This window comes from Lygodium microphyllum, chromosome 23, assembly GCF_053477565.2.
Source record: "Lygodium microphyllum isolate KBCC chromosome 23, Lygodium_microphyllum_v1.1.10, whole genome shotgun sequence".
Taxonomy (NCBI): domain Eukaryota; kingdom Viridiplantae; phylum Streptophyta; class Polypodiopsida; order Schizaeales; family Lygodiaceae; genus Lygodium; species Lygodium microphyllum.
The window spans coordinates 114,782,520-114,794,794 of NC_141157.1; the positions used below are offsets into that span (position 1 = coordinate 114,782,520).

Consider the following 12,275-nt stretch of genomic DNA (forward strand, 5'->3'; position numbering starts at 1 on the left):
ATAGTATCAACCTCCTTTGATTGAGGATTATCATCCAATGTAGTAGGCTTTTGACTCAAAACCAAGCTCCTACGAAGGATTAACCTCTTGTGTGACTTGCACTATACAAGACATTGTTACACAATCTTCTTCTCAAATTTTCTAACTTATGTTTAATGGTGGCTAGTTATCATTCTATGGGTTTTGTATTATTTTTCTATTATGTTTCTGATCAGTACATGCAGATTGCATAATGTAATAAGATCTACCTCCTCCATGACTTGCACTATATTGGGTATTGATAAAATAAGATAATTAAGTCAAAAGAAAAATTTAAACAATTTGCCTTGAAAGAAAATGCTTTGCAATGCTACTACCCTTTATCTCCATATGAATATCATAGTGTGATTGTATTAATGTACAAGATTGAATACTTCTTCACCTATACTATGTTACAATTGATGGATCCCCCAACCCAAAACCCATCCTACATGTTGAACATATAACATTCCCAATGATGCCATGGGGTTAACAAGCGTTGTTGGCTAGATAAACTAGTTTTTATAAAGTTTAACCTGCAATGGCTCATTTTTTGGACCAAAGGAGCTAAGATCTTAGCAAATTGGAACTAACTAGTTTCCAACTAACTCACTATGGTTAATAAAATAAATATATAAAATTGTGGCTTGTAATCATGTGCTTACATGCAACTATACTTAGTACTCTTACAATTGACTATGTTAGTTGTGGATTTAACCTAATTATCATCCAAGGAGTCCAAATTGGTATCATTTTTAGTTGCTCTATAGATGAGCATTGTCTAGATACATGTGAAATAAGTCAACAAAAATGTGAGATGATTGAACACGAAAATATGCCTCTTAACAAACTATGATGAGGTGTTATTCCATGATTGGAGGTCTTGTTTTCTCATCACACCGTAATGAGTGTTTCCCTTGTCTAGAATTCATAACAATGGTTATAGAAGAATATGCCTATTTGTTCTAACTAGGTTGTAGCTCTACCTTGATGTTATAGACTTGCTATTGCTCCATGCAACAATATCGAGGGCCAGAATGCACTCTAGTAGATACAATTCTTCATAAGGTCATGGATATACATTTGAAGCAAAAACACATTCTAATTAAATATATTGAGATTCTATGCTATGTTTTTGAGGTTGATAAGGGGACATCATAATTGTGGGCCTGTGCTCAAAAACATAGCCTTGATAAACTTACATAATTAGTATCTTTATGCATACCCATGCTAGATTGATAGTAAGAGCTCATAATTGGGCCTGTGCTCAGAAACATAGCCTTGATGATCTTACATCATTGGTTTCTTTCCTTGATGATCTTACATCATTGGTTTCTTTCCCCTTATCATAATTGGGCCTATGCTCAGAACCGCCTATGCTCAAAACATAGCCTTGATACTCTTACATCATTAGTTTCTTTATGCATACCCATGCTAGATTGGTATTCCTTACCACACTATTATTTTGAGATCTTTAACCCTACCCTTCTTAGAGGCTGAGAATGTCAACATATCAAGTCACTTTACTTCTCATTTTTATTGTTCACTTGCAAGTAGCCAATCAGGTTAAACTTATCTTGGGCAGGCAATGTTAGCATCCCTCTTGTTTTTGCAGTGGTTAAGTGGTAGACATTGTGATTTGAGAGCAATATTGGCTGATCAACATGGGACTTCCACTTGGTTACGTCAGATCAGCCATAAGTTTCTAGCACTAAGTACAACCAGTGACCACCAAAAGAGAAAAAGGCGAGCCTAGCTAGAGACCTACCGATGATTCGTGTAGCCAGTGGCCACTGATAGCAGCCTGCAGGTGTCTCAGAGGAGGTTTCTTGTTCAGAGTTCAGACTGGCCAAAAAGCCATTTTCCTTATTGATCATCTCCTCTTTCTCTCTTCTGCAAAAGCGTAACAAGTGTATCTGCACAGCGGCACGGCCAGACTCGGGTAACAGAAAGAAGAGAAGAAGCTGAAGACAGAACCCATTCGTGATCGACTCTTCCTTAATACTGGTTCCTACTTGGTGAGCTGCTCTTCTTCTTCATCGTATTCATATGACATATGCTCCCTCTCTCTCTCTCTCTCTCTCTCTCTCTCTCTCGTGTTTTCGAACAGTGAACTTTTGAAAAAGGTTGCATCGTAGTCAGAAACAATCCTCTCTTCTTTCATGCTCGAGAAGCGTGCATATGCTTACTTTGTGGCTGATTCATTGACATCGACCTCTCTCCAGACCATTCATTCATGACAATAGCACTAACGAAATAATCCTTTTGATCTCGAGAGATTATTATGAATCTTATCACTTGTCGTTGGGAGATACAGATCGAGAGAAGACCGTATAAGGCTAGGTTGTACTTAGCTTTCAATCAAACCTTGTCTCCCCTTCGATGCGATCACCTGTCACGGAGCCATCATCGTTCATTCAGCAACTGCGGACTTCGATGAACATGATCATCACCAAACATGTCCACCACCAGGTACTTCACAGAGGCTATTGCATTCTGAGCTACCTCCTGTCTCTATTCTCTGTGCATATTTAGGTACCTAGCAGCAATCTATACCCGTGTTGATAAGCTCGTGTGTTTTGATCATCGAGCGCTTTTCCGTTTATTAACGGCTATGATTGGCCTTTCTCAACTAACACTAGCAACCTGTAACCATGGAAGATTCCTCCAGACATTTTATTTGATAAAATGTTTATTCCTGCTCCGCTGCAAAGTTTCCGCTGGCAATATGTAGGCTAGTAATTAATATTCCGTGAGAGAGAGATAATGTAGTACCGCTCGGCTGCTTTTTTCTCTATTTGTATTGCCTATAGCTCTAAAGAACCTCTCAACATGACTGTTTGTATGGATGGCTTGATGCATGGATGTTGGATGAAGGGCGCATATCATGCCATCGTGCAGATTAAACTGTTCGTTTTAGCGTTTCTTTTGAAACACGCTGCACTCATCCCTTCTAAAGACGTTACCATGATCGCTTTCTTGACAAACCATATATTTTGGTGTGCAGCAAAGTTCTTGTTTTGAGCTCAAATGGCCGGACCTAGGGTTTGTACTGCAAACCAGAAGAGCAAGCCTTCTTCTTCGCCGTCTTCGAGACAGCTTTATGATGTCAATCGATCAGCTCGGCTCCGCAGTTCAAGGGTGGGAAAACAACAAAGATCAAGCTTTTACAAAGGTCAAATGACTAGCTATGGCCTGTTGGCAGTATGCCGCTCTTCTGATTCCTACTCACACTGTGAAGGCAATCTGAACTATTTATCTGGCTCAAAGATGCCAGGTGAAATCACTAAAGGTAACAGTAGAGCCGCCATTCATGAACAGGGTAAGAGTATAGATGCCGGGAGAGGAAGACTGCACATGGCTGGAAGTTCGTTTTTGCTCAAAAGTGGCAGCAGGATTCACAGTCCGAGGGCGAGAACATCTCCAGCAAAGGCAGGCAAGGGGAAAGGATTAACTGGTAACCAATCGTATCGGGGCAAGGTTCTCAAGAAAGATTGCGAGAAAGCAGCACATAGTTCAAGGAAAGAAGGCTCATCCAATGTTAATTCTAGGTCAAGCAAGAGCAGATTAGCTGATGCACGTTGTACTAAAAGTTCTGCAGCAGCAGGAGTTCATCACTCTCCCAGAGTGTTTTCCATGCTCACTCTGGAGGAGTATTTGCGAGAGAGGTCTTGCCTGCCATTGGACGAAGACCTGGAAGCCGCCTCTCGCCTTTCTAGCTTCGACAGCCCCGCCCTGCCGCTCCTCTCTGCAGATTCGCACCGCCATCGCCCTAGAACAATAATGAGACCTCGTCCTACCTCGAAATTGCGGCCAGGGATTGTCAGTAATGGCTGCTGCTTCCCCGCAGCGCTGCCAATAGGAGCTTCGACGTTGCACTCAGAGGAAGACAGCGCCTCCTATATGCATGGGTGCGCAGCCTGGTCTAGCATGGCGGCCAAGCTTCGAAAGTACAAGAAGAAGCGAACGGCCACGGATTATGTGGGGAAGAGCTTCGCAGGTGGTTTTGCTGTGTCGAAGCGGAGCAGCAGAAGAAGAAAGTATAGCATAAGGCGGCAGAGATGCATGGGATACACGTCGCCCACTCTCAGCGATCCGGAGTCTGAAACGGCTGTACTGCTCACAAAATCAGAGCTATGTGTGCAAGATGACAGATGTATTACTACTGATGATGCCGATCATGATGATTATACTAAATTAGCAAACTCTGACGTTAGACGTCCACAAGTTGATGCTGGAAAAGTTGAGTCGTTCAAAAATAGAACTCATATTGGAACAAAACCTAGCCATTTTGTAACGACTGATGATCCACGTCTTGTGCAGATTAATCTCGTGAGGACTGAATCATGTAGAGATAAGGGCAACAAAAATAGCCATATTATGGAGCCTGATATTTCTCAAAGACGTAGATTCCACAAAAGGTCTTTGAAACAGAAGCATGCGTGTTGCAGGGATGTGATGAGTCGGCCTTTAGAGCATCAGACAATGCATCGGAGCTTGAGCCAGAAGTACAGGCCTAAAAGCTTCAGGGAAATGGTAGGACAAAACATGGTGGCACAGGCCCTCACCAATGCGGTTCTGAGAGGGCGGGTCGCACCTCTTTACCTCTTTCAAGGACCTAGGGGCACAGGCAAGACATCTGCTGCAAGGATATTTGCAGCCGCCATGAATTGCACATCCATTGCTGGAGAGGAGAGGCCGTGCTTGAGATGCTACCAGTGTGAGAAATTGGCCAAGGGGAGGAGCTCCGATGTGAAGGAGGTGGACGCCCATGGCGTCCACAGCATGAGGACTCTGCTCGCACATGCGGCCATGCCCCCGCATGCACCGTCCAAGTACAAGGTCGTCATCATCGACGACTGCCAGATGCTCTCCCAAGAGGCCTGGAGCTCCTTCCTCAAGGCCATGGAGGACCCTCCGCGCCATGCTGTCTTCGTTCTCATCACCTCAGACCAGGATCAGCTGCCCCGCACTGTTGTATCCAGATGCCAGAGGTTCCCATTCCCGAAGCTCAGAGATGCCGCCATTCTTGATCGCCTGCAGAAGCTCGCGCAGGCTGAGAGAGTGGACATCGAGAGAGAGGCGCTTCAGTTGATCACAGCAAGGTGCGATGGTTCTCTGAGAGATGCCGAGACCACTCTTGACCAACTTATCGTTCTTGGGCAGAAGGTCACTGCCTCAATGGTGAGGGAGCTGGTAAGTATGATTGCCCTGCAGTATATTTTCTTCTGGTGGCTAGTGAAATAAGGATGCTTACGATCAACTGGGTGATTAGAATATAATATTCATTTGACTCTGCAAGGTTAAGCATGCTTAAAATTAACTGGAAATGAAGAATTAATTAGTGGGGAAAGAATTTTAAATGTGTACTGCTAAGCAGGTTTAACGTTGTAAGTGGAAAATTCGTATGAATCGCATTATTACTTCAAGCATCTTATATTGTGGCATAAGGTCAAGTTCTCCCGCGATAATGCTTGGCCAAATTACTGCTGTAAGTACTACCTAATATACCGATCAGTTCCACCAGTTTTAGATTTGGGGTACACCAATTGACCAACGATTCGATTGCCAATAGCTCTAAAGACTAGGAACTCCTGTAGAAGCTGCACGATGCTGCATTTTTATTGAACGTGCTTATCTCCAAAGTGAATGAGGGTGCTGCACAAAAGCGAGACATTTACTAGCTCCTTTTGAGGCCACGAAATTTACCTCTCTCTTTACCTACTACCAATCCTTGGCTTCCCTGAACTGAATCCTAAATACCTTTTGCTTTGGAAAGGAAAAGCAGGCCACGCCTTCCTGTTATGAAATCCTGAGCTTATATACATATTACAAAATGCATATAGCTGTGGGACAAAAGCTCAGCACGCACATGCATCATGTTATTGCATTGCTAAATGATAAAAGCATGTCACCCATGATACTCTGTAGCTGATGCTCTGACATGGTTATAAACGTTTTGTAGCAAGCTTTCATATCCCCATGCAGGCTACAAAACAAGCATGCTGGCCAAAGCATGAAACCGGTGTTTCATTTTTTGTGGCATGCTAAAAGCATAGGAACCTTAAAAATTCGTCAACTTTAATGATTGTAAAGATTGATTGGTGTTTGATCTACTGAGAAGATGCCGGAACGAATTTTTATTAGATAATAAAGGGCTGGATATTTTATCCAAAAGCAGTGATTCCTTTAGTGACATAACAATTAGTACAATGTTCATTCCGTTGAAGAACCATGCGTAGAATTTTATGATCGTAACTTGTTAAGATCGTTTGATAACCAATTTATTGACTAATTCAGGTGGGTCTTATACCTGATGACAAGCTGGTTGAGCTGTTACAGTTGGCATTATCCGCAGATACTGTGAACACAGTCAGATGCGTTAGAGAGCTTATTGAATCTGGCATAGAGCCCTTAGCTCTCATGTCCCAGCTGGCTACTCTCATTACTGATATGCTTGCAGGCAACATTTCCACCAAGAACACATGCAGAAGCTGTGTCTTCTCTGGACATCGGTGTAAGTAAATTTATATTATATATCACGCACTTTTGCTGTTTGATTCTGCATTGGTAATCTCTTTATGAAGCCACCAAGCTTAAATGGGGTGCTTGGAGCTGTCAGGTTTACTCATTTCGGGTTAATGGTACAGTGAGCAAAGAGGAGGTTGAAAAGTTGAGGAAAGCTTTGAAGATCCTGTCAGAGGCAGAGAAGCAGCTTAGAGCAGGCAATGATCGCACTACCTGGTTGACGGCAGCTCTTTTGCAGTTCTCCCCAATTGAGACAAACCCTCCGCAGTATACCTTCAATAATTCTAACCAACAATTTCAATATCATTTCTCCTCCATGGGAACCAGTGTCACCCAAAGTCCCATAGCTTTCCTTGACACGAGTGAGAAGGAGACTACCACAGAGCTTCATCCTCCGGCATCATCAACACCACTTGTGATTAAACCCCCGTGGGAGAGAGAGAAACTCGTAAGTGAAGATGAAGTTTTTCTCACCTTTGAGAAAATTGAGAATCAGCCAAGAAGTATCACAGATGTCCAATCTTCTAATGTATCTCCTCATGTCCTAATGTCTAAGGGGGAATGCTTGGAAGCAGCAAGACAAGAGCTGTTGTTGCCTCAACCACAACAGGGTGACGTCAAATATTTCGTTCGCAAGTTGTCTCCCAGTCCTGCTAATGATGTCAACCAGGAAGTTGTAAACAAGATGAGTCCTTGCTCTATGGTTGAGGTATGGAGGAAGGTGATGATGGAAGGCAGACGTTCTGATGTTCTAGGTCAGCTGCTGCTCGGGCACGGAAAGCTGCTCTCGTTATCTGTCTCTGGAGGTGTGGCTCTGTTGCTGAGAGAGAGACAGAGCGAGCATGAATATCGACTATTATAGATCTGCATTGACTGTATTTTCACTCTTCATAAGCCAGTGCATAGTTTTTTTCCGTCACACATATCGTAGACGTATGCGCTTCCATAATCCGATAATCTGTAATTGTAAATTGGATTGTGTATTATCCGTATTAGTAAAGTATATCACTGTCGTTTATGCCTGCCGTACTTTTCTGAGCAACTTTAGTTGCTTCTTTCAAATATAAACATCTTATGTGGATTGATGATCAGCTTGCGCGACTGCTCATCTGGAGTTTCGATCGGCAAAGGACAAATCACGCGCCGAGGCAGCCAAATCCGCAATTTGCACGGCCTTCCAAACGGCCATGGGCTGCCCGGTTGACATCAAGATCAGCTTAGCAGTCTACAACCATAATTCACAAGCCGCCCATACGGCTGCTGAATTACAGCAACGCGGAACCGTAATCAGACAAAGAAGCCCACAGGCAGGTGCTGCAGAAGCCACTGGCGAAGACAAATTACCGCAGAGGAAGAGTACGTCTACATCTTTGAAGGCGACAAGGAAGAAGAAAAAGAAGAAGAGCGTGGCGAGGATGACAGGTGAAGTGCGACATGACGATAAGTTGGGAATCACAAGCTCGATTGCCCACAATATAGCATCCTCATCAGCATCTCTGTTAATATCATCGTCATCGTCGATGCGTGACGATAGCTTGCGGCACTATTGGAGGAAGGGTCGCGACCACGCCACCTCAAGCAGGAGCTCCTCCGACTCCGGCAGGCTCAATGGTAATAATTATAATAACAACGATAATAATAATGATGATGATAACATAAAGCATGGCTATGGTCCTGAGAGGAAAACACAAGAGGGAAATGCTAATATTTGCTACGGAGCCGATGATGACGACCATGGCAGCTTCGATGTCGCATCCAGCCATAATTATTATGATCTGAACAGCAGCGGTCACATTGCTTGTCTCTCAGTGGAAAGGGACTCTTGCCAGGTGCATGATGATGACGACGATGATGCTAGCTGCTATGAGGAACGGTACCACATGTGAGTATTGAACAATGGCTCTGTGTTTTCACCAACAGATAGGTTCTAAGTTTTTATGCTTTCCCTCGCACTCCTTTAAACCAAACATATGAGGTATTTAGATGGACTACGATGATGAAATTCATATGATGCAGGAATTCCACCTTCAGAACTGGTTACTCGTGTTGGAAACAACCTCGACAGACTTCACACACCAAGGTACTCCAAATCTAGAAACTAAGTAATTCTAAGAACTTACCGTGAATTTTTTTTTTCGAGATTGCTCAAGTGACTATGCCTTAAAGAACATTATTATTAGAATCATTTGTAAATACAGAAACATACCTCATTCATCCCAACTCCACATTACGGGACAAGCTTCAATCTCTATCTTGTCAATTGATCATGTGACATACTTTAGGAAGCCTTTGGACAGTCCAAAAAAGAAAGGAGTTGTGCAGATATATTCTCTAAATAGGCTGCACTGGCAAAAATTGGGTACGTAGGCGACGTACTTCATATCACAAAAAGAGCTATTTACGAATTTAGAGCCGCACAAAATCTAAGACCATGGACTCTGGAGTAAGGCATAGCCGTAACCAAGAGGAATTGATCAAAAGACCTAATGAAGAGAGTTTGGACTTGTAAATCAAAAATTTCGATGCTCGAATATTGATAGTTTCCTCTGTTTTTTATAATGTGTAGTGAAGCCAATGTTTGATAATGGTCTTTATGAAGATTTGGTAGGCTAAGAACATAACGAGAGTGATGTAGTTGATAGCACAATGAGTGAATTAGCAAACATTTGTTGATAGCACAATGAAAGAATTCACAAACATGGCTCTTAGATCATGTTCCTTATGCAAAAATGTGTGATTTTTCAAGAGCAACTGAGGAGCATTCTACTTCAAATGTTGGCTTAGGGCCATCCAAATTGATGGAACATTTAAGAAATTATGTTCCAATCCAAACGCTTCAAATAAATTTTCACATTATGAGAAATGGGTCTCTATCTCACAACAAAATGTTTGTTGGATTGAAGGGAGGATTGATTATGTTTAAGCACTACCAAAGAAAAGGGTAGTATCAATTTGGACTACTAACATATCATTATGTTCCCACAACCTATGTATGCATCATAACCACAAGTTAAAAAGTAAAGATGCCTTGTTGGAAACTACCATGATATTGGGACTCTTGTCATTGTTTTTTACCAACATTGGATAATGGATACCATAATATTAAGCCTTTAGTGGGAGTAGTATTTGATTTTTTGTGAAGTAAATATTAAAATTTTTTAGGATATTAAGAGCTAATTTTAAGGCCATTTGTTGAGACATTCTTATGTTTTTGTATTCTAGTCAACTTTATTGAATATCATAGGCAATCTTCATGCAACAAAACCAAATTAAAACTATGAAGTTAACCTAGGCTTCCTCCTAACTTTCTAAATCCATAGATCTATTGCTAGGTCCCTTTTTTGTGGGGTTTCTTCAAAGCTTTTGCTTGAATTTGTCTAATGTTTCAATTGACTAGTTGCAATAGCTTTTTTTGTTACTTACCAAGTTGAGGTGTTACTACCATATTGCACTTGCGTGCAAGCCCTATTTTGTCTTCATGTTTGCCTCTTTTTCATTACAGCTTCACTGAATGATCTTAAAATTATTGTTTGAGCCAAGTTCGCAAGTCAAAAGTATTCATGTAGACAATTTGGGAGAACTAGACTCAACTTGTTCATAGTCGAGTGATAGCACTTGAATTTCTGGGCTATGTAATTGTAATCTCTATGAGAAGGCACCACATATCTATCCAAAGCATAGTGATTGTCACAAAAGTGTTTCACCATCTATTACTTATTAGGTTTGGCGAGACTCGTGCAATTGTACCACCCTTTTGAGAAAGATATTTGAACAGGTTATCTTTTTTGGAACACGTATTCCGTGACTTTTGGTGATGATTTCAAAATTGTGGATAGGCCATTACTAGTGGCTCCATATTTTTCATGCCATAGTCTTTGCAACTTATGCCAAAATCATTAAGGGAAGGGCTTTACTTGGTCAGCCTATCATAGAGGTAGCTATTGGAAACCTTGCAATTTCTATAGCTGTCACACACACACACACACACACACACTCTCTCTCTCTCTCTCTCTCTCTCAAAACGTTATGATGAAACTATCTTAGAATTACTCTTTTGACTCTTTCGGCAACATTAAAATATTTGACCCATACATGAAGCCTTCAAAATTTTCTTCATGTGTTTTAATCATTTGTATAGTTCAGTAGTTGTTTTCTCAAACATTGTTGGACAACCATCCATACACACATTGTGGACTAGGCACACTATGGTCCATCAAGGATATTGCCAATACTCGCATTGTGTGTAATGAATATCGGATTGTCTCGAACTCAGTAAACACATGTGGATAAATAAGAGATGGAAACCGACATTTCATTGTTATCATATGCCATGGCAATATAGACACGCTAATAATGTCTGAACGTGGCTTTGTTTCGTATTTACGTAGCAATATCACGATAGGGCCTTGGAAGTTGTGGTCTCGACTCTTTCCTATCTTGGCTTTGGGTAGATTTGAATGCTGCATAGCTTAATATGAAAAATATCACTTTTTTCATAACAGCTTAAAAAAATAGGACCTTAGGCGCTCTTTAATAACCTTTACCTGTTCACGCGTTGCAGGTATGGCAGCACAAACCTAGGCGGCGACGGAAGGTGGCATTATTGATGAGATACATCCCTTGTGCGACTTATGCATGATTCTGCAGGGCTTAAAATTAAATGAAGCTCAAGGCCGAGATTACTCCACCATTTCTGCCCTGTATTAAACCAGAGGTATATTTCTTCCATCGACCATGCTCAATTGAGAAACCCCTCCTGTAAAGCTCCGTGTAATCCTTTTGATTATTGACCAATGACCAACGTGCATAAAAGAGAGAGGACGCCACAGCTGAGTTGGCAGTTCTCCCACCTTCATTTCATCTTTCTGCAATTGAGGGTATATTCGTTAACCCAGCATTTGCTGGCCTCAGTGCCCACTGGACTCTGGAGGACCGGTTGATTCTAGTATCATACTGTTCATGATGACAAAAGACGTACACCAACTAAAGAGCCCAAATTTTAAGGAGTGGACGCCTGATACGACGCTCTATCTGAAGGTTGCAGGTGAAGAGACAATAAAGATTTTACGTTCGGAATAGTTCTCGGAAAAGTTTTTACCTCGGTTTTGTGAACGTGGCTCGATCGAGAGACACGTATACCGTTTGTCACCTAATGGTGCGTGCGAGGCCACATAGCAGCGAAACAATCTACTTCCTTTCTTTTTATCTCTCACCGCATAAATGTCCATGCAGTATATATTCTTGGATTAGTAGAATTAATCAATACGTGCAACTCTACATTTATGCATGGTCAGCTAATAAAAAGTAGTATCACAAGAAAGAATCATGGTCTCACACACACACACACACACCCCGCTCATTCCAAACATTGAGCTTAGAGGTACATTGAGGTTGCACAATGTGGCACTGCCACCATTTTATCCATGAGTTCCATGCGCTTCGTGCAAGTTGGAATATGATCGCGGTGACACAATGATGAAGTTCATGAGTGGTAAACCCTCACGATCTTCATTGTATTGGATAGATCCGAAGCATTTAAGGCCGTTATCATGGCATGAGTGAAGGTGAGATCCATTTACAGTGTGACTCGTGAGGTAGGAGATGACTTGAATTCTCTATCATAAATTGGATAAGTATTCTATCTACAGTGTTACTCGTGAGGTTGGAGATGACTTGAATTCTCTATCATAAAGTGGATAAGTATTCTATCTCTTGAAAATCCAAAATTG

The 12,275-nt window shown here is 41.8% G+C and overlaps 1 protein-coding gene across 7 annotated transcripts; it reads left to right on the forward strand.

The window, feature by feature from the left end:
• The first annotated feature begins 1,721 nt into the window (after positions 1–1,721).
• Positions 1,722–11,992, forward strand: LOC148016651 (uncharacterized). Of its 7 annotated transcripts, XM_087664069.1 has the most exons (10): positions 1,724–2,036; positions 2,336–2,490; positions 3,026–4,260; positions 4,342–5,214; positions 6,319–6,535; positions 6,669–6,994; positions 7,103–7,352; positions 7,639–8,428; positions 8,563–8,626; positions 11,108–11,992. In XM_087664069.1, the coding sequence occupies exons 3-10, from the start codon at positions 3,049–3,051 to the stop codon at positions 11,183–11,185; spliced, it is 3,810 nt and encodes a 1,269-aa protein (XP_087520195.1). In that variant the 5' UTR covers positions 1,724–2,036; positions 2,336–2,490; positions 3,026–3,048; the 3' UTR covers positions 11,186–11,992. The 7 variants fall into 7 exon arrangements, with proteins under 7 accessions (XP_087520194.1, XP_087520195.1, XP_087520189.1 ...); XM_087664068.1 differs by lacking the exon at positions 11,108–11,992 and adding an exon at positions 8,745–10,161 and having other exon boundaries at positions 1,722–2,036; positions 3,026–5,214; XM_087664063.1 differs by having other exon boundaries at positions 3,026–5,214.
• Positions 11,993–12,275: the final 283 nt, after the last annotated feature.

What these genes read in the sequence shown, in the direction of transcription:
- LOC148016651 (XM_087664063.1), top strand. Translation starts at nt 3,049, where the DNA reads ATGGCCGGACCTAGGGTTTGTACTGCAAACCAGAAGAGCAAGCCTTCT. An exon ending in TGTCTTCTCTGGACATCGGT is followed by an intron (nt 6,536 to 6,668) that starts GTAAGTAAATTT and finishes TTAATGGTACAG; the next exon opens with TGAGCAAAGAGGAGGTTGAA. An exon ending in CTCGTTATCTGTCTCTGGAG is followed by an intron (nt 7,353 to 7,638) that starts GTGTGGCTCTGT and finishes ATTGATGATCAG; the next exon opens with CTTGCGCGACTGCTCATCTG.